The 21,095-nt window shown below is 61.7% G+C and overlaps 1 protein-coding gene across 1 annotated transcript in view; it reads left to right on the top strand.

The window, feature by feature from the left end:
* The window catches only part of MACROD1 (MACRO domain containing 1), a 145,398-nt gene that overhangs the window by 121,152 nt on the left and 3,151 nt on the right, over window positions 1–21,095 (top strand). Inside the window, exon 4 of the mRNA XM_012665391.1 lies at window positions 9,931–9,960. Coding sequence (XP_012520845.1) covers window positions 9,931–9,960 — 30 coding nt within the window. The remainder of the gene's footprint in view (window positions 1–9,930; window positions 9,961–21,095) is intronic.

Raw genomic sequence — 21,095 nt, forward strand, 5'->3', positions numbered from 1 at the left:
TCCAGCTCTGCCTCCAGGCCCACCCCTTCAATCCGCCCCACCTTGGTTCTACAGAGGGTCTTTGTGAAGTGAAGCGCAAGCACAGCCCTGCTGCTCCCAGCCCCAGCACCTGCCACGACTCCCCATGGCCGTGGGAGAGGGATCAGGGAGGGCGCATGGGCCTGGGCAGCCTGTCTACCCTCAGCTCAGCCACACTCCCCTCTGTGGAGCCCCTTCCTCATAGCCCACCCTCCCTGACGCACGGGCTCATCCTCACTGGCCCCTCAGGACGCCCGGACTTCTCTTGGATGAACGGGTGGAGCTAAGCACAGCCCTTGGCCCCGCCAGCCTTTGGGATCCAGCAATGAACAAAGCAGATGACGCTGCCCTGCTGGTGACAAGCCAGCAAACAAATGGGAGGACGAGATCGATATGGGACCATAGTGTGGGCTGCAAAGGACTTAAACAGGGTGATAAGAGGAACAGAGCAGAAGGCACTTAACTGGGTGATCCGGGGAGGCCCCTCGGAGGAGGCAACACTTACACTGAGACCTGAAGGAGAAGAAGGAGCCAGCTCAGAAAGAGCTGGAAGAAGAGGGTACCAGGCAGGTGAACCCCAGATGCAAAGGCCCTGAGGCACAAAAGAGGAAGAGGAGGGAGGCCAGGAAACTGGGGGAGGGGCGTGTGGGATAAGGCCTTGTTCGTGGAGGGGATATGGATCTTATTCTAAGTATAATAGGAAGCTATTTGAGAGTTTCAAGCAGGGAAGTGACATGATCTAATTTATATTTTAAAACGATCATCTGAACAACCACTTTGGAGAGCAATTTGGCAGTAACTAGGAAAGTTAAAGATATGCATGTACCACAACCCGGCAGTCCCGCGTGTGGACCCAAGGGACATTCTGGCACATGTGCACACGGGGTGTGCGAAGATGCAACTGCCGCCGTGTTTGCAAGAGAACAAACCGGGCACACAGGACTGTTGGTCAGCGAGAGGACCGGTGGCTGGGGTGGGGCAGTCCCACGAGCCGGGGCCCCCCGGGCCTGCCTGGCTAAATCTCTCTAGCTTCGCAGTGCGTGTAGCCGCAAATCCCAGGAGCTCTGGTTTGTGCAAAACTCAAACCTAAGGACAATCTTGCTGAGGAGCAAACATAGTAAAACTCTAAAGAAAATACATGCCAAGCTCAGGGTAGTGTGCCCCTCTTCGGGAGGTGTACATATACATGTGAAATAAAGAGAAAGGGTCACCAGTTGTTGGGAGAGGATGGCACAGAGGGTGGGGAGCAGCTGGGGAGTGGCCAGGTGGGAGGTGAGAGCAGCGGCCTTGCGGAGAGGATTCAGGGAGTCAGGGATGGAGTCAGGGATGGAGCCCGGGCCTGCCGCTGCTCAGAGCCGGCGCTTGCTCTCTTTGCTCCTGCAAACCCCCTGGCGTGTTTTCTACTCAAACAGTTCCCGGTTTTCTTTCAGAAGAAAGCTGAGGCTCAGAGAGGCAGGAGTTGCCCAGGGTCACCCAGCAAGCTGGGGGCAGAGCAACCCATGGCCCACCCTAGGGAGCAGTCAGGCCTGGCCAACCGGGGCTGAGCAGAGGGGTCAAGGCTGCCTTGGGGACCCACTCACCACCCCCCACCAATGGAGGGGGTCCACAGCCACCCGCAGGGCCTTCCCATCTTCCCTGCTGCCCTCCATTCTCCCACCCACCAGTGCTCCCTAGAGCTCTGCCCCTCACTTGTGCACAGAGGGACAGTAGCCTGGGCTGGCTGGGGCCCAAGCCATATCCTGGTAATTGAGTTTCAGGGATGCTCATGGTTATGCTAATGGCGAACGCTGAGTGCCTGCCCCACGGCGGGCCGGCGCCCTGGGGGAGGGGAGGCCCCAGCAGCAGCGGGGATCCCACAGCGTGGCTGCACTCTGGACTCTCTTGGAGGTCAGACTGCTTCATTCAAACCCAGCTCCCCCAGCTGTGTGACCTCGGGCAAGTCACTTGACCTCTCTGAACCTCTATTTCCTCATCGGTAAGGTGGGAAAAATAATAGGGAGTCAAATGAGTTCTTGCTGGGGAGTGAAATGAAAAGAACCCCTGGAAACTTGGCCCAGTGCCTGACACAGAGAATTTGCTTAATAAATATGTTATTAACTATTTTTTGTCTTCATTTAAAGTCTGAAAAGTCCTGCAGGGAAATGTGAACGGGGCTAGCCGAACCTGCGTGATGAGCTAGCGGCTGACTCACTTTTTTCTTGCTTTTAGTTTATGCATATTATTCAATTTGGGGGAATGAACATGAATTTCTTGCTTAACAAAACACTGTTAACTAAAAAAAGAAAAATTAACGAAGTTTATACTTTGGAAAGAGAGCTTTATTTCTCATAAAGCCTGTTGGACGGCCACTCCAAAGCAGGGCCCGGCCAGAAGCCAAGCACGTGGTCCGAAAGGACAGAAAAAAGGAATGAGATTTGCTACTGAGCGGGGAGCGGGGTGGTCATATACATATTCAACAAGCCATAGGAGGATCATGAATATTTATGAAAAGGGAAAGCTTGTGCGTTTGCTATTGTGCCATATCTCTCCCCTCCCATCGCGGCAGGGAACTCAGTTTTAAGGTGTTTCTGGGCCCCCTGGATGAGAGGGATCTGTTCGGTCAGCAGAGGGCTTGGGATTTCATTTTTAGTTCGCAATACGCAGAAGTGGAAGGTGCCCGTGGACAGGACTTGGAGAGTGGGCATTGAGGGGACCTCCGCGTGGCCGGGGGCCTGGGGTCCAGCTTGGGGGCAGTCGGCTAGGAGGTTGGGTCTCCAGGGGCCCCAGGTAGCCCAGGAGGGGCAGAGCCCAAGGAACCGAGGCAGAATGAGGACGAGGACAAGGACGAGGACGAGAACAGCCAGAGAGAGGGGTGGACGTGGGGGAATGGGCAAGCGGCGCCGGTGGGGAGGAGGGGACGGGGATCCCCCAGCCAGGTGCAATTTCCAGAAGGTAAGGGTGATCCCCGGCTGGTCACAGAGCAGATGTGGTGAGAGGCTCGGCCCTGGAGGCAAACAAGCCCAATCTGGCTGAGCAAATGCTTAGCGGGTTCCTGGCTCTGAAGCCAGAACTCTCTCCACCACCCTAACCGTGTGGCCCGTCCCAGCGAGGCTCCCTGCGGCTCTCCCTAGGACCCTGGTGAAGGAGCCTCCATCGTCTCCATCGGCAGAAGCTGTTATGTTGTTATCATTAATCCAACCTGTCGCGGCTGTCCACCTTCTCCCCGACTGACCCGGCAGCGCTGCGACCCTCTGTGCCAGGGCAGCCCCAGCTCCCGACCCATGGCCACAGTGAAGCCCTAGAGGCCGTAGCGGTTTTACGGGCATTCTTAACCTTGTCATCGATGCTTCACAAGGGCCTCAGCTAAATGACCTCCCCCTCCCAGAGACAAGATCCTGGGAGGGGGAGCAACCAGTCCAAGATCACAGATGGGGTTTCCCGACCAGTAAGGATGTTGGCTGCGCCCACTAAGGCCTGTGGTCTTGGGCAAGTCATTCTCCTCTCCAGGCCTCAGTTTCCCCATCTGTCAATGGGGCAGGGCAGGAGGGTGTATGTGTACCATTAAGATGATAGCCAAAGGTCCCAGGAGGAAGCTTGCTGGGGACACACTTGGTGCTAGTAAATGTAAGCCCCATCCCCGTGAGGCCCCTGCTGCCCCCGCAAGCCGGAAGCCTCACTTCCCACCAGGGCTGCCCCAGCTCAGAGGACAGTGACCTTGGCCTGCGGGGGATAGAGCTTGTCAAACACAGCAACTGCTCCCACAGCGTGAGATACCTTTGAAGTCTCTTGTTTTATCTCTGGAATTCAGCACGTCTCACATTTATTCCGTCTGTGGAGCGTTTCTCATCTAAAGCATGTTTTAAACAACTGGCCCTCGCGTAACACGGACACCCACCGCCAGCCCGCAGGAAGTGGGGGAGCAACCGTGTTGATTTTCCAAGAACGAAACCTGCTCCCTTAAGCCCTCCGGGGAGGGCGGGGCTGCCAGTTGGCCAGGCAGTAGGACCTGTGCATGCCAGGCTCTGGGCTGATGAGGGGCGTCGGGGCCCAGCTAGGGGAGGAGGGACAGGCGGGAATGGGGCAGCCACAGTCTGGTAAGGACAGGGCGGCAGGAGGACCTGGGAGGCAGGGACCACCTGGGCAGCGCAGGAGCTGGCAGGCCCCGCCCCCTGCCTCATCCCCCCAGCTGCCTCAGGGCCCTGGCACGGCCACCCAGGACCACTCTCTCTTCCCTTTCCTTCCTTCACAACCTCTGGCGCTAGCAGGAATGCTCGTTCAAGTTTATTCTTGTTCTGTTGTTTCTTGCGTGTCGCTGTCCTGGCCAGCAGGGCCTTGCCGGGCTGCGTCCCAGCGTCTGGCACACAGCAGAGCTGGATACAAGTTTGCCACGCGGGAGAAAGCTGAGCTCTGGTCTCGCGAGGGGGCAGAAGGGAGAGCAGACCAAGCCCAGCAGTGGGTGACTGAAGGGAGCAGCCCCCAGCTCCCCGCAGCCCATGTGAGGCCAGGAAGGGGTGTGTGGAGCAGCGGGCAGGGGGATGTGGGGGCGGTAGCTCTGGGAACACACAGACAGGCTGTGCCTCCCTCAAAGTCACCGCTGTGCCCGCCTGCCCGGCCTCTCCCTGGCCCAGGAACCTGCTCAGCACTTTCCTCGGGTCGCCGCGTCTCCTCTGGCAGCCCAGCCCCCGCACAGCGCCCCTCACCTGCCTCCACGGCGGCCTCTGCCTCGGGTGGAGGATTTAGTGCCTGTCGGGGAGAAGGAGAGGCAGCCCCCACTCCTGGGAGGTGCACGGCTCGGGCCTCCTGCCGCTGCCCCGGGATGAGCCCCTGCTGCCTGCGCAGCCCCCCTCAGGTCCTGCCTCCCAAGGGACCCCAGCCCCGGCCCTGGGGGTGGGCTCCTCTGCAGGGCCGGGTGGTAGCAAGCCGGGCATGGCAGCCAGGCAGACCCGGCTCAAGTGACAGCCCCGGGTGGCCTAGCTGAGTGACTCTGGCACGGTAGGTAATCTGGTAATCCTCTGGGTTCCTTCAGGAAATCTTTGGTGGGCACCTGCTGTGCACAAGGCTCTGTGGCGGGAGCTGGGGAAGAAGCGTGGGTGACACACGGAGACAGGGGGGTATGTGTGGACAGGGGCATCAGGTAGGCGCTTACCTGGGGGGAGGACTCTGGAGGCAGTGTGATTCATGGCCCCCAGGGGCCAGCTCTAGACCGAGTAGGTGGGGAACAGCGAGGGTCTCTTCCAGGCAGACGTGCCAGTCTGTGCAAAGGCCCTGGGGTGGAGGGGGTGGGGCAGGTTTGCTAGGACCTGGGGCATGCTGGGGACTGGCTCTTCATCGGGAGCAGAGGGGAGCTCTTGTTCCTTACGAAGGCTCACAAGGTGCCCTCCACCTGGGTTCCCCACTGGGAGGGTCTGAACAGGGGAGCTGTGGGTAGAACAGGAGAGGCTCAGTTTGCACTGTGGGAAGATCCTCTGCAAAACGTCCTCTGGGAAGTGGGTTTGCAACAGTGTCCCCGGACCGGGAAAGGAGCAGACGAGCTCCTGTGAGCCAGCGCCTGCCCCGCCTGGGCCCAGGCTTCCTGCCCTTCCTCCGCCAAAAATATCAAAAATTACATTTTATGATTTGGTCAGCATTAAGACAATATATTCCTATTATGTACTGAAACATGTTCTTCAACCTAAAAGTTCATTTTTTCCCTTCTGATTTTAAAAGATCCCATTTTTGTGGGCCCACAAAGTGTCGCAGGCCTGGGGCACCCACCCACTATGTGCCAAGGGTCTTTGGCCCTGCCTGGGCCGTCAGAGGTGGGGGCTGAGGTGTTGCCTGGTGGGGGAATAGTAGGGGACAGCCGGAAGAGGACAAGGTGGAGGGGTGTCCCCAGCCTTTCCACTTGCCGTTCTCCCTCCTCCCTGGGGGACACTGAAGCAGAGACAGCCCCAGGGCTCCCTGCCGTCCCCGTGCCCAGGCTGTATCCTCCCTGCGCGCCTTTCCTTCTTATCCCTCCAGCCTGGACTCACCCTCCGCCTCCTCCGTGAAGCCTCCCAGTCTCCCATCACCAGTCACCAGGCCCTGCGTTTCCTCCCACCGTGCGCTGCCCATGCTCCGCCGCAGCCTTGCCTCCCACCCCTGCCGGCCCTGGAAGCGCCCAAGGCCCAGAGCCCCTGTATTGTTCCCCCCCAGCCTGCTGCCCAGCACAGCCCCAGCACCCAGTTGGCGCTCAATTAAAACCTTCTGTGTAGCGTGGGGGAGGGGCTGGGTGTCACCTTTGCCCAGGGCCTCCTCTGACCTGTAGTGGCAGTTTCCAACACTCACGTCTGGCCCTCTTGCTCTCACTGTGCAGTGGCCATGTGCCAGCCCCTAACTAGGCCGGCAGCGGGGGCACAAACTGGGGAGCAACTCCGCCCGGCCCACAGGGACGGCAATTGCTGGGCAGAGGCGGCCGCTGGCCCCATGGCTGCTGTCAGGGGCTAGAGGACTTGGCAGCAGCTGGCACTGAGGGGTGCCACCCCAAGGTCACAGGCACAGCACCGGGCTCGGAGCCAGTTAACTCCAGCGGAGCATGGCCCAGGCACACCCATGGGCAGGGGGCCGCAGCAGGCTGGGCCACCTCCACCTGCCGTAGGCGCCGACAAGGGACTCTGACAGCAGGCTGCGGAAGGCCCCTCACAGCCCCCACGGTGTGCGGGCCTGGAACCTGCACCCCCACCCAGGGCCACAGCAAGCCTTGGCCCTGCCCCAAGCCCCAGGGCCAGGCCTGGGCCCCTCACTCAGCGGCCCACGGAGTTCAAAGACCCCTGTCTGCTGGGGCAGGTCTGGGTCCCTTGACTAGAGCTGGGTCACGAGTCCAAGTCCAACGCTTGTCCCCTCACCTCGGCTGCTCCCCTATCACCACGCCCTCAGCAAGAAGGCAGGAACCCTTTGAGACAGGATCGTGCAGTCAATGAAAGGGGCTCTGCCGACCACCCTCCCGGGGTCAGGCTCCATTTCAGTCTCCCGGACACTTCATGGACCTCGGTTTCCTCATCTGGAAAATGGGCCGATGACCAGTTGTGTCACGACCAGAGCCTCAAACCAAACTCAGGGGAGCATCAGGGGCGGTAGGAGGAGGGGCTGGAGGCTCAGGCCGAGTGTGAGGGGTAGGTGAGGTGGGAAGGGCCAGCCATGGCCTTGAAGCTGGGGGTGCAGGGCCCTGGCCTGGGAGTGCAAGCCGGAGCCGCCCTGCTTGTGGCTGTGCCCCCAGGGACTGCCTGTGGGTGCCTGTTGGCATTGCTGCCCCTCGGTTGTTCTTCCAGGCCATTCCCCGTGGACAGCCTGGCCCAGCTGTGGGGACCTCAGCTTCATGGGGGCACCGTGTGGCCAGGCCCCTGGAGAGAGGGCTGGACAGGGGCCCAGGGGAGGCAGGAGCTGAGGAACTGGGTCCAGGCCGGTCGCGTTCCCCTGGAGCTCCCACCCATGGGACTGCCGGGCACGGTGGGCTGGTGAGGGGCACAGCACATGACCTCCCAGGACACCCGCTGAGAGTGGGGGTAGGCGTGACCAGGTCCTCTGTGCAGCCCAGGTCAGCCCCAGTGCTGGGCCTCACCTGCCCTTCCCACCTGTGGCAGATCACGCCACCTGGCCTGGCCTCCCCAGCTCGACCCACTGAGCTCCCTCTGCCAGGGCCCCTCCCTCCCCAGTGGCCATCAGGCCAGTTCACCCACACACCTCTCCGGGCAGGGCCACACACGGTGGGGTCTTGGGTGCCAGGCGGGTGGGGGGTCGTATGACCTTCTGGCTGGCCCACAGGAAGCAGGTCAGCGCCCCCTCCCCGCCTGCCCCTTCAAGGCTCGCTGCCAGCCTGTTTGGCACTGTGCCCTCTTTGGGCGGGAGCCAGCTCATTTCTGCCCAGTGTTAATTAAGAGCGAGAGGTGATGCGGGGAGGTGGGGAGGGCCGTGGAGGGCAGCTTCCGACAGCGACAGCCACCAAGACTGCCCCGGGGCCTGGGGGGCACTGGAGCCGGACCCACCAACCTGAGATGCCCCCTCCGCCCCTGCGGGCTTCTGGCAGGGCTGTCCACACGCCCAGCCCCTCCCTCTGCAGCCACACCTGCTGGGCAGGGAGCAGGGTCCCGGCTGTGTCTGAGAGAGCCTACTGTGTGCTCTGCCTGCGTTGCAGGAGGCAGGCCCCAGCCCTGGCCAAGGGAGGAGCCTCCTCTGACAGTCCCTCGGGCAGTCTGCCTTGAGGTCTGCCTGCTTTGTGGCTTGGCTTTGGAGTCAAACGGACCCAGTTCCAATCCTCCCACTGCCACTGTGTGACTCAACCTCCCTGAGCCTCAGTTTCCTTCTCCGTAAAATGGGAACAAGAGCACCTCCCTTGTGGCGTTGTTACGGTGATAAGTGGGATAGTTCCTTCGAGGCGCTCGTCTGGGCCTGGGACACAGTCCTGGGTCAGTGGAAATGTGTGTTCTTGGGGCAGAGGCCCGGTCTGGAGTTGTGGGTGCCAAGCCCTCGCTGCCTGCCTGGGTGCCCCATCGGGGTGCAGCTCCCCCAACTACCACGGCCTTGCCCGCTGCTCGCCGCCTCCTCCCCACCCCCGCCTGGCTCCCCGCAGCCCCCACCCCTGCTCTGGGAGCCCCGGCCGCTCCTCACCGCTCCATCTTAATTAGCTGCTTGTATTAATCTTGCAAGTAACGTGGCAACTTGCAGCCCTGGGTTTTCGGGCTGTGGAATTAATTATTCCCCAAGCGAAGAGCTGTCAGCTCTGGGAGACCAGCCGCTCGGAGCCACCCGACACCACTTAGCAGCGTCCACAGCGTCCACGCAGCACCGAGGCCTGCAGCCTGGCCACCCTGACACGGCCCCACTGCTGGCCGGAGCTCTGCCCCGGGTCCCTCGACCCTGTGCAGAAAGGGCTGCAACGGGCCCTGGAAGGTGGGGCAGGGGCCGAGCTGTGGCAGCAGCCAGGGCTCCTGGAGCTGAGGGGCTGGGCACGATGCCGCCCCCCTGCCTGGGCAGCGCTGGGCCCGGAGTGCACCCGCCAGTCTCGCCCAGCGCATTCCCTGTTGTCTGTGACAACAGCCTGTGTGGCCAGAAACAGGAGCCCATGCTGGGGGTGGCACTGACCTGCACAGCCCTGACATTCTAGCAGAGAGGGGCTGCCAGCCTCATTGTGCCCCCATGTCAGCTCCTGGGGAGGCAGGAGGGGCAGCCAGCCAGGCAGAGCGACAGGGACGGGGCTGCTCAGGAGAGTGGCCGCCACAGTGGCTGTCCGTCCAGCTCTGGCCTTGTGGTGCCACCTCCAATCCAGGCAGGGGGTGGGGACCTGGGCCCTTCCCATGGCCAGGCCTAGAGCTGAGGGTCCCTATCCCTTGACCTTCACACCAACTCTGTGAGGTGGGGCTATTCCCGCGTTTATACATGGGGAAACCGAGGCACAGGACCAAGTGGCCGAGTCACCCCTCTGTTGAACTGGCTTTGGTTCCAGCCACATGCTCCGGGCCCCTCCCATGGCACACCTGGCCACTCTGGTACCCCCCCGACCCCACCCCAGCCGGGTTCGTGCTCCCAGGCCTCCTGTCCGTCCCTGGGCAGCACTGACCACAGGAGCAGTGGTACAGTTTGCTTCCTGGTGGCTTCAAGTCTGTGTCCCTGAGGGCAGGGACCAGGCTGCACTGTCCCCACCTTGGGCCTTAGGAGATGCCCTGGGGTGAAAGAATGAAGGAATGAAGGGATGTGTGGCCCAGGCCATCCGCCGTCCTGAACCCCGCACAGCTCTCCTGCACCCCCTCCCCTGCCACCCTCCAGACTGGGGGTGAGCCTTGGCGGGAGAGGACTCACGGCCCCTCCTCCACCTCTGGCATCGTCCGCCCCCCGGGGCTGGGGAGACCCCACTGCCAGCCCACCCACGTCCCACCCTCACACAGCGCCCCCCTGACCTGCCTGTCTCTCTGTCTCTTGCAGCCAACAGTTCCCTGCTCGGAGGCGGCGGTGGTGAGTGGACCCTCCCGTCTGGGTGAGGGCTGGGGTGGGTGGTGACGTCTCTCCCGCATGTCTGTCCTCTCCTGCCCCTGGCTCTCAGAGCCCAGCCCACGGTGCCCTCACGGGGCACCTCCCTGCCCTCTCCTGCACCGCGGCCCTTCTCTCCTGCCTCCCTCCGCCTGGCCTGCCCTCACCACAGCCACACAGCCACCGTAGCCAGGGCTGGAGACCCGGAGGCAGGCCTGCTCCCTCCCTGTTGACCCGGGCAAGCCCCTCACCTCTCTGAATGCGCCTCCTGGTCTGTAACCGGGGTTGGGGGGAAGGTAGGTGGGAAGAGCCAAGCCCTGCCCTGACGGCTGTGTGACCTTGGGAAGCCCTGTCCCCCTTGGCCTCAGCTGCCCCACCTGAGACGGTCAAAGTGTCTTCTCTGCCCGGCCCTGGCACTGGGTGGCTCTCGGAAAGGCTGGGACAGCTGCCCACGGCTGGCCCCGGAATGTTCTGTGCTCACTGTTGACAACCACCAGGAAGCAGGGGTCTGTGGGCCAGGCGGGCAGAGGTCAGAGGTCAGGGTGGGCTGCCAGGATGCAGGGTCAGCAGGTGGTGGGGGCGTCCCTGTGTCCCCAGCGCCTGCCCAGGACGCCGCCCAGCCCCTCGCCCAGCCCCCGGCCCAAGGGGGCGGCCGCTGCTGTCTGCGCCGGCGGCGGGATGATTGGTGAGCCGGGGGCCAGGGGTTAATGCGCTGTAGGATAAATCCCGGACCGTGTTTACGGCAGCGGTGGCGGGGCCCAGGCCAGGTTTTAAAAGGGGGAAAAATAAAAGGGGCGTGAAGGTCAGGAATAAATAAGAGCTGCGTTAAGAGCTGTCGGTGACCAGCCAGGATGCAGGGTGGGGGGGTCTGTTTGTGGCTGGAGATATTTCTCTCCTACCCGTTCTCCTCTAGCTGTCCCCGTGGAGGTCACAGCCGCCCAGGGCCTCATGGCATGAGGGGCTGCGCGAGGGACCGTGGGCCCCCAGGCCACCTAGGACCCTCTTCCAAAGCCCATCCTTTTGGAGGACGTGGGCCCGAGTGATCTGATACCTGCCCTGCTCCACCCACAGCACCCTCCTCCTCATGCGTCACCCAGGGCCTGAGTACCGACTGTGTGCGGCCCGAGCTGGGTGCTGGGACAGGCACTGCTGGGCTCAGACGGGCCTGTCCCCTGAGCTCACCGTGCCAATGAGAGTGCCCACCACGACCAGGTTGGGCTGTGCTGTGCGGGTGGGGGTGGGCGGGGGCACAGGCACCGCGGCAGGAGGGCTTTTGGAAGGAGGTGGCACCTCCGCTGGGACCCAGGGATGGGCAGGAGTGAGCCCGGTGAAGAGTGTGGGGAGGGTGTCCCGGGCAGACGGAACAGCACAGGCAGAACCTGGAAGTGAAGGAAAGGGCGCGACGTTTGGGAGGCTCAGAAGATGGGAGTGGGAGACACGGCGGCTTCGGAGACCACGTGGGGAGCTGAATCTTTAGCCATTCAGTTCAGGAAGGTACAAGATCAACAAAAAGAAAAAGAAAGAAAGAAGGAGGAAAAGAAAAAAGGGAAGATACAGGACCAGAGATGTGCGGGGGTGCCGGGTGCCGTGGCGCGCGCCTGCCGTCCAAGCAACTGGGGAGGCTGAGGCAGGAGGATCGAGGATCGAGGCCCAGGAGTTCGAGGCTGCCATGAGCTATGATCCTGCCACTGCACTCCAGCCTGGGCGACAGGATGAGACCAAGATCCTGTCTCTTTAGAAAAAAAGACGTGGGCCTTTCAATCCTAAAGCAACTCACGGGGCCTCTTCTGCTCAAAACCTTGCCAGGGCTCTCATCTCACCAGAGCCAAGGCCACGGTCCTGACCATGGCCCACAGGGTCCCCAAACCACCACTCAGGCTCACCGCCACCCTGCCCACCCTCCCCACTCCACTGCAGCCACCACAGCCTCCCGGAATAGGCCAGGCCTGCTCCTGCCCCAGGGCCTTTGCCCTGGCCCCTCCTCTAGCTGTCCACATGGCTGCTCCTGTCACCTCTTACAAGTTGCCGAACGCCCTCTCTGGGCAGGGCCCACCCTGAGCCCTAATTGAAATGGCAGCTGCCTGCCTTGCCCAGCCCCGGCACTGCCCTGGACCCTGCCCGGCTCTGGTTTCCATTTTTCTCAGAGCACCTGTCTCCCCCTAACACGCTGCACGACTCACTTTTTTATTATGTTCCATGACGTCTTCCCCCTGAAAATGAAAGACTATCTCGAGCACCCAGAACTGCGTCTGGCACATATAGTAGGTGCTCGATAGACATTTGTTGAATGAATGAATGAACTGCAAGTAAATGTAGGGACGGCCCTACACATTAAGCAAAGGACTTACCCCAAAAACAATAGGCAAAAACTGCGGACGATTAAAGCAGATCGAGGAGTGGCTAATAGATGGCCTAGTGACCTCACTCAGGGAAGTCAAGGGGCACTTGCCCTGGCCAGACTTGGGGGACAAGATTTTGGGGGACGCAGTGGAGGAGGTCCCTCTAGCTCCCCTTTCGGCTTTGGGGATGAGGGGAGGCTGGAACAGGCCTCTCGCACGGCCTGACTGACGCAGAGACGGATGGGGCGGGCGCGACCCCGGAGGAAGCGGGCCCGGAGTCCAGCCTTTTAACGGCGGCCGAGATTTATGGAGCCGCCGCAAGTGCTCGCTGGGGCTGTCATTCTGCTAATGTGATTGGAACAAGGTGGAGGTGGCAGGCAGGGGACCATGGGAGGGACGAGACACCCGCCTGGGGCTGGGATGGAGATGGCCCAGGCCCCGGATGTCCTCTGTCCTCCACCACCCCCGGTCCACCCAGCCCCAGCCCCCACCCTGCCGGGGGCCGGGTCCCCACTAACTCTGCACAGATGGACTCTGTCCTCCCAGGGTCCTCCCCTGCAGGGCTTTTGGCCTCTACTCGTCACTCTCCCATCAACCCCCCACCTGCCCCCCTGCCCACTCACCCATCACCCCGTCCACACACTGAACGGCCTCGTGCTGTCCCACCACCCCGGCTGCCCTGGTTAAAGGGCCGCAGCGCCCGCCTGGCACCCCCGGCTCCCCTGCTCCGTCTCTTTCCCACAGCGCCGATTCCCTTTTACTCCATTGCATTCATGTTTCTTCCTCATTGCCTGTCCCCGCCTCGGAATGTGTGCTGGGGGCAGGGTTCTGGGGGATTCTGAGCCCCTAGGACAGCCCCGCTCTGTGGCGGACACTCAGTCGACGGTTACGGAGAGCTTAGTTGCGCCCTTGGCAGGCTGGGCCCTGCCCTGGGAGAGGGACGCAGCTCTCACAGTCCCGGCCCCCTCCTCCCACTGCCTGTCTCCCCGGGGAGCTGTGGGTGGTGGCTGTGAGCTCCCGCAGAGGGTCCTGGGCCCGGCCTGCAGGGCTTTGGTGAGGTCAGTGAGGTGATTCAGGGTAGGGGAGGGCTGCGGCCCGTGGGGAGCAGGGAAGGGAGTCTGCAGGGCACCCCCAACCTCAGTGGGAGGCCCCAGGAGCTGCTGGGGGCTGAAGGGACTTAGCCGGGAAGGTACAGGACTCCTGGGCCTGCCTCACTCTGGGTCTGGACCCCCACCAGGCCCTGAGGCCAAGCTGGGTGGCTCTGGCAACACAGTGAGTCTTGGGGAAGCCCCTCTGCCCTCCTGCTCCCGACTCCTTGCTGGGGCTCCCTCTGAGTTGGGGGTGCTATGCCAAATGTGGGGACTCAGGACTTGGCTCTTCCCTCAAGGAGACACGATTTGGTCTGCAAGGTCCCAGCAGAGGGGATATTTGACTTGGGCCCTGAAGGCTGAATAGGAGTTCAGCAGGTACAGCAGGATGGAGAGACCCCCTAGGGAGAGGGTCTTGTCTGCTGTGGGAGGCTTGATGGGCCTGGGGCCTGGAGGACCACCAGCCTCCCCACCAGACCCACTCCTCTCTCCCACCCCCTGCTGGAAAGCTTTTACTGGCTCAATAAAAATTTTTTTTAAAACACTCTCCTATTGTATGGTAAGAAGGGAGGCAGGTCCTAAATCAGGACGGAATCGACAGGGCCCTGACGCGCGTCTCTCCTGTTTATTAGGACTGAAATGTTTACTCGGCGATAAGGAGCCGGCTTTCTCAGGGAGATTTGTGCGCTCTTTTTCAATTACCCCTCGTCTTTCTCTGCCACTTTTGCACTAAAGGGATAATAAATGTATCGGAGCGTTTCAATTATTCATCTAAATCATGACTGCGCCTGCCACGGCCAAGCTTCAGTGACAGATTAATTCAGGGCCGCCTTCCTTTGCCTGCGTGGCCGCCATCTCTGCTGTGGCCTGGCCAGCGCCCGAAGGGCCAGCTCCAGGGGTGGGTGGGATGGGGTCAGGCAGTTTCCCAGCAGGAGGGCAGGGCAGAACCTTGTCCCCAACCCCCACTCGTGCCTGGGGCCTTCTGGAGGTCAGCAGACCCCACCCAAGCCTGCAGGAGCCAGCGTGTGCCTGGGAGGGTGCAGCCACCCTGCACTGCAGCGATTCGGCCCTGCACCGTGCCGTGCTGCACCCTACCGCAAGTCCGTCCCTGTGTCCTGCACATCAGGTGGCAGGTGCCTCACGCCCAAGAGAAGCCAGGGCTTTTTCCTGGCACCGGGCCTTTGCACATGCTACCCTGTGCCTGAGAGCTCCTCTGCGCTCCTGCCACACCCTCCCTCCTAGTTATCACCTTCCCACATCAGGGCAGCCTCTCTGGCACTCTCCGCCAGGTGCACGGCACTGTCCTGACTACGGGATATGGCAGCCCCTGCCCGCCCTGGGCTGGCATTGTGCCACCCATGATAACCAGAGTCCTGTGTGTGCAGTTGTTCAAGCACTGCCGGTCTCCCTGTCACACTCCCCCAGGGCTGTGCTCGGGCAGACAGGAGGTGCCAGGATGGACCTGTCTGTGGATGGCTGTGCCCAGGCGTCCCCCAGGTGCCTGTGTGGGGGGGGGCAAAGCTCTCCCCCAGGCCCACTGCGGGGCCCCTAGCCACGGGAGGAACCTGCCACCCTGGGCCCCACCCTGTCCCCTCCTCACACTCGAGCTGCGACTGACACTCTCCTCTGTGTCCCTCCTTCCCTCTCCCTGGGTCTTTCTCTAGCAGCCTCCCTCTCCCTGGCTTTCTCTCCCTTTCTGTCCCCGCTCTCCATCCATTTCTCATTCTTTCTTCCTTATCTTCTTTCTGGCCTCTGTTCCTCCTCTCTGTCTCTCCCGCGGGCTCCTCTGCTCACAGGCAGGCAGCCTGGAGGATTAACCGGGCCTCTAAGTATTCAGACCTTGCCTTCCGCCTGCTGGCGAAGGCCCCGCTCCGCTATCTCCCATCTCCGCGCTGAGCCGTGACTGCTTCCGCGGCCACCGGGGAAAGGCTCGGCGCAGGCTGCTCCGATTAGCCGCTGCCTGGCTTAGCCGGCAGGTAGCGTGGCCTCTGTTGCCCGTGGCCGCCTCGGCCCTCCGAGGCCCGGCTGTGTGCGGCCTGGCCCCTAGCTGGGCTGGGCTCGGGGCAGCGCCACCAGCCGGCCCAAACCCCGCTCGGGCGAGGCTCCGGGCAGCTTATGCAGGACGCTCTGACCTAGAGTTCGCGGCACAGCGCAGGGGTGGAAGGGAAGGCATGCCAGGAAGAAGGGACAGCAAAGCGCCCCAGAGGCCACCTCCTCACATCCCTCCCCAGCTCAGAACTTCCCACTGGGCTGGAATCAGTCCCAGCTTCTTCCCTGCCTCCCACCGGGTCTTGCTGTCACCTCGCCTGGTCCTGCTCCTGCCCTGGCCTCTGCCCTGGCTGTGCCCTCTGCCTCGACCTCTCCTCCGACATCTTCTTCCCAAAGCCAGTTCTTTCCCGTCACTCAGGCCTCTGCTCAAATGGCACCTCCTCGGAGGGGCCTCTCAACTGCTAAGCGGCCCCCCCCTCCAGCCCAGCTCCATTTTCTCCTCCCGTTTCTCCACTACTGGGATGTTAGAGCCCATGTCCCCCACTGGAAACCCAGGCCCTCCCACGGGGCTGGCAGGTGGCACCCCCACTTGTTGAATGGCACGTGGCGCAGGAGGTCAGGTCTCCATCTGAGCAGGAGGCCAGAGGGAGCCCGAGGACCCCCGCCTGCTTCGTTGCACTGAGGAGCTCATTCCATGGGCGGTTCTGTGAGCAGGGTTCTGTGAGCAGGGTGTGACGCGCCCTTCCCCAGGGAAAGGCCACTGACACTTCTGCCTGGCCCCAGTTGATAATGAGGATGGTGTTCACGGCAGCCAGATGTTCTGAGGGCCACCGTGTGGCTGGCTGCGCCTCCCCCTGCAGGATCTCCGTGCCCTCACTGCAGCACGTGGGATGCGCTATTGGCACCTCCATTGTGCAGACGAAGAAACCGAGGCACCAAGCCCCTGGAGCTGAACCTTGCCCACCCCCACCCTGGGTAAGAGCAGCGGTGGGACTCGGTGCCCAGGTGGGGACTGCCCCATGGCCACAGTGAAGGCCGGGCAGGCCTGTGGGGCTGTTGCTCCGCCCCCAGCAGGCAAGATGCCACCTAGCCCCTGCATGCAGCTGCCATGAGGATTTTTAATAACGGGAGCGATTTTTGCATGATGAATGAGGCACCGTCGTTGTGTACATAATGAAGCCCTAATGTTTTCAAATCCCCATTTAAGGAGCTGATCTCACCCCGTAATGAATTTCAGATCACATCGCGGAGCTGTCGTCCATCCATCTTCTCCCTGGGGCACCCACCCGCCTTGGCACTGATAGGGTGGGGCCTGGTGAGGGTGGGCTCTGCATCCCCCCCAGGGCTGAGCCGAAGCCTAGCACAGAGCCACGGCTGGCTTGGGTTTGTTGATTGAATGAGTGACCAGGAGGGTGTGGGCAGAGGCACAGGCAGATCTGACAATGGGGGTACCACTCAGGGTCTTGGCCTAGGAGGTGAATGGAAGCCAGAAGTAGAGGGTGTGGGGTGGGCCGGGGTACAAGGGTACAAGGGCCTCGGGTGGGCCATTTACCCAGGTTTCATGGCTGCACCTGCCCTCTGCAGGGTTGGGGGTCTGGGGGTGCAGCAGCTCAGGCATCTGCCCCTGGTGCAGCTGATGCCCTCTCAGGGACTCAGTTTACCCATCTGCGCGGGGGCCTGGCCCCTCTCGGCCCTGGCATTCAACATTTCTGCAGCCTTCCTTTCAAGAGGGAAACCAGGACAGGACCTGAGGTGCCTGAGGTCTGGGTGGCAGCTGCTGGCTGCACCAGGTGTGGCTGCTGTGAGCTCTCCCAGGAGGTGCCTGGCCCCTGTCCAGGTGAAGAGTGGCCCCTTGGCTCCGACCCCTGCTCCTTCCTGGGCTGAGAGCCACCCCCCTCCCCAGCCCCCAGCTCTGCCTCTGCCTCCCCCAGGCCCTCTCTCACCAGCCCCTCCTGCTCTTTCTCAGGGAAACCCGCTGGCGTGGGCCCCAGTCCCCGGGGAACAGAGGCCCTGAGAGCATGACGGGGCACAGGAGTCCTGCCTGTGGCGTTGGTGACTGAGCCTGAGTCCCCCATCCGTAAAGAGGGGGTGACAATGTGATAGAGTGCGAGGCGCAAGGCGCTTTGGTGCGTCTCTTACTGAATGGCAACGACCAGCGAGGAGGGAGGCACTACTATAGACTACCTTGTACAGATGAGGAAACTGAGGCACAGGCAGGCGAAGGTGACCCAGCAAGTGGGTGGAAGAGCTGGGTGCAGGGACCTGGCTCTGGGCAGCTCCTGGGCCAGGCGTTGCTCAGGGCGGGTCTGCCGCAGTCCTGCCCCTGCACAGCCCCAGGGGCTCGCTTCGGAGGCCTGAGGTCGAGCAGAGAGGCAGGAAGCTCAGCCCTGGGAGGCAGGCCGGAGACCCAGCCCAGCCCAGCCCCAGTCACCCTCAGAACCTGGCCCTGCCCGCTTCCTGCTCACTGGCCCGCTGCGGGGCCCACCGGGCCCAGGAATGTTGGGGCAGGGGGGAGGGCTGCCCAGCTAAGGCCTCGCACCCCGTATTTTGCTGTGTGACTCCGAGGAAGTGGCTTTGCCTCCTGAGCCCTGGCCACTACTTGTATAAAATGGGGGTTAGTAATGTGGGTCTTAGTTTCTGCCTCCTCTACCCGTGAGACCTTGGACACGTTGCTTAATCCCCAGCCTTCAGTCTCCCCGTCCCCCCACCCCCTCCCGGCATCTCAGTGCTCCCCGAAACTCTCTTGAGGCCAGGGTTCCAAGACTCAGAGAGGTTAAGTGACTTGCCCAAAGCCACCAGCAATCTTGTGGCCAGGAATTCTGGGAAGAGAAATCCCAGAGGGCCTTACACAGGAGCTGGCCCCACAGGATGGTGGAGGTGGAGCAGGGTAGGGGAGAGGCCCCTGTCCTCTGGCAGGGGCAAAGCTGCCCCCCTGGTCTCCCAGGCCACAGGCCTCCTCGTGTTCCTGTAAATAATTAATCGGCCCCTGCTTGCTTGTTTGTTTAGCATGAGGAATGCTCCCCCACTGAGATGCATTTATTGCTGAATAAATTTAAATATCTAATCTTCCCTTCATGAATATTACAGCACCCTAAATAGAGGCCGATGCATCCTAAGCGCCTTGGCTGATGGCCCCGCCAGAGCCTCCCTGTCTTCCACCTCTGCCAGCTCCGGCCCCTGCCCGCCCCCTCCCCCAGCCTCCCCCTCCCCAGATGGACTTGGTGCCCAGGCCTCCTGCCTGCCTTCCTCCCTGTCCTGGAAGGAGCTGCAGGGCAGGGTGCACACAGCCACCACCGCAGGGTCTCCCAAGCGGGGAGGTGCCTGGGACCAGGACAGAGGGCCAGGGGCTGGTCAGAGGCCAGGGTTGAGGCAGGAGGAGGTCTCCAAGGGCTCCGGGCAAGGGCAGACAGGGCCCAACTTAAGGCAGCAGCATCTGAGGAGTGGCCTGGGGACTAGGCTCAGGGAGGAGGAGGAAGAGATCAGGGAGGCTGGAGAAGGGTGGTTTCTCTGTGGGGGGCGGGGGACTTGCCAGTCAGCCACGTGGGGGCAGCTGAACAGTCCAGAAAGACGAGTGGCCTCAGACCACTGGGCAGTCCCTCTGTTGGGAGGGGCATGTGCTGATGTGGGGAGGGGGCAGCAGGTTCAGACGAGCCTTCCCAAAGGGCTAAGATGAGGAGGGGCGAACACCAGCCAGACAGCTGAGCATGGGCGGAGGGACAGAGAGGCCCTTTTAAGGTCCCAGAGAGAGTACAGCCCCCGAGCCCAAGAACCCAACCTTCCAGCTCTGTGACTTGGGCAATTTCCCTCCCTATGCCTCAGTTTCTTCTTCTACAAGGCAAGAACAATGACAACACCTCCTGGGGGGGCTGTGAGGATCAAATAAGACAGTGGATGGGCCGGGTGCAGTGGTTCATGTCTGTAATCCCAGCACTTTGGGAGGCCGAGATGGGAGATCTCTTAAGTCCAGGAGTTCAAGACCAGCCTGGGCAACACAGCAAGACCCCGTCTCTACAAAAAATTTTTAAAAATTAGCTGGGTATGGTGGCATGAGCCTATAGTCCCAGCTACTCTGGAGGCTGAGGCAGGAGGATCGCTTGAGCCCAGGGGTTTGAGGCTGCAGTGAGCTATGATCAGGCCACTGCAATCTAGCCTGCATGACAAAGTGAGACTTTGTCTCAAAAAGAAAAAAAAAAGGCAGGTGCTTAACCAGAGGGCTGGGGTTAAGGAACCAGACCCTGTAGCTCAAGGGTGAAAGAGAGGGAGGGGCTGCTGGGCAGAGGCAGCGCGGGCCTTAGTGGGGGGCGTCTTCCAGCCACTGGTGAGGACGGCTTCGTCCTCCATCCTCGACTTGGTGGGGAGACACCTGAGAAGTGTCCCAACACCCACGTAGTCTCAGTCTCCCTAGGAAAGATAGAGGTTTTCTGCTGACTCCCGTGGGGGTTGAGCTGGAGGTCTGAGGTTTATTTTGGTGGCTGAGGGGCCTGAAGAGGAAACCGAGGGTCAGTGAGCCCCTATGAATTGGGGACACACCACCTCCCACCAGGCAGCCCCAGGGCCCAGGACTTCGGCTCTTCTAGCTGCCCAGCTCAGGTGGGAAGGGATAAGGAGGGACATTTCCCTGGGATGGGACCCCAGGAAGCTGCCTCCTCCTCTGAGTCTCCAAGGACTCAGCTTGGACTCGGCTTGGCCCAAAGTCAGAGCCAAGAGAGCGCTGTAAGGGGGAGGGGCCCTTGGGGCCAATGGCCAAGGACTGCAGGGTGGTGGTTCCCCTCTGCACTGCGGGTGGGGAGGGGAGAGCAAGAAGGCTGGTGTATGGACAGGGAAGGTGGTGGGCAAGAAGGGCCAGGCTGGGCTTCGGCTTATTGCAGGGAAAAGCAGGGCAGGGGGTACCCAGGGCCTGTCCCTCATCTGTGCTTTGGGGGAACATCTCCCCTGGGCACCTGCAGAGCAGTCAGATGGCCCTGGCCCTGTTCTGGAAACTGCTGGCAGGGGGCAGTTCAGCCCAAGGCCTCTGCCAGCCACAATTCTAACCCCCTCCACCTCCCTCATGCCCCCAGGTCAGCCCCAAAGGCCTGGCTGCGGGCCTGTCCACTTCTGCAGGAAACATTAAAGCCCTGAAACACCGATCTCACTGAGCTCCACTTCCGCGTGGCTCCCACAGCGGCCAAGGTCGCCTACAGGGCATTAGCACCCAGAGATGGCAGGCGGCCGGGTGCCCGGCGGCTGAGAGGCTGGGCCAGGGCGGGAGGCTCCCAGGAGGGCTCAGACACAGCCCTGTGCTCAACCCATACACTATGAACACCCTTTACACACCCACCTCCCGGCACAGTCTTGGGTGCACACATACCGCAAACATGCCCGACTGTCACATCGTCATTAATAATGGTAACGCACACCTCCACTTACGCCAAGTACTGGCTTAAGCATATTATAAGGATTAACTCGACCAATCTTTCCAACAGCCCTACGAGGTGAGTACGACTATCATCCCGTTTTACAGATGGGCAACTGAGGCCCAGAGAGGTTAAGTGATATGCCCTGGGTCACGTGTCTGTGACTGGCAGGGCTGGGATTTGAACTCAGGCTGCCCAGCTCCACAGTCCCTGCCGTTGCACACTGTGCTGGGTGCTTCCACGGCACCCGCACCCAGAAGAGACACTGAGCCCCTGAACCCCAAGTCGCGCACCACCTGGGCGCCCTGCTT

The sequence above is a fragment of the Propithecus coquereli genome, unplaced genomic scaffold, assembly GCF_000956105.1.
Source record: "Propithecus coquereli isolate 6110/MARCELLA unplaced genomic scaffold, Pcoq_1.0 Scaffold120, whole genome shotgun sequence".
Classification (NCBI taxonomy): Eukaryota; Metazoa; Chordata; class Mammalia; order Primates; family Indriidae; genus Propithecus; species Propithecus coquereli.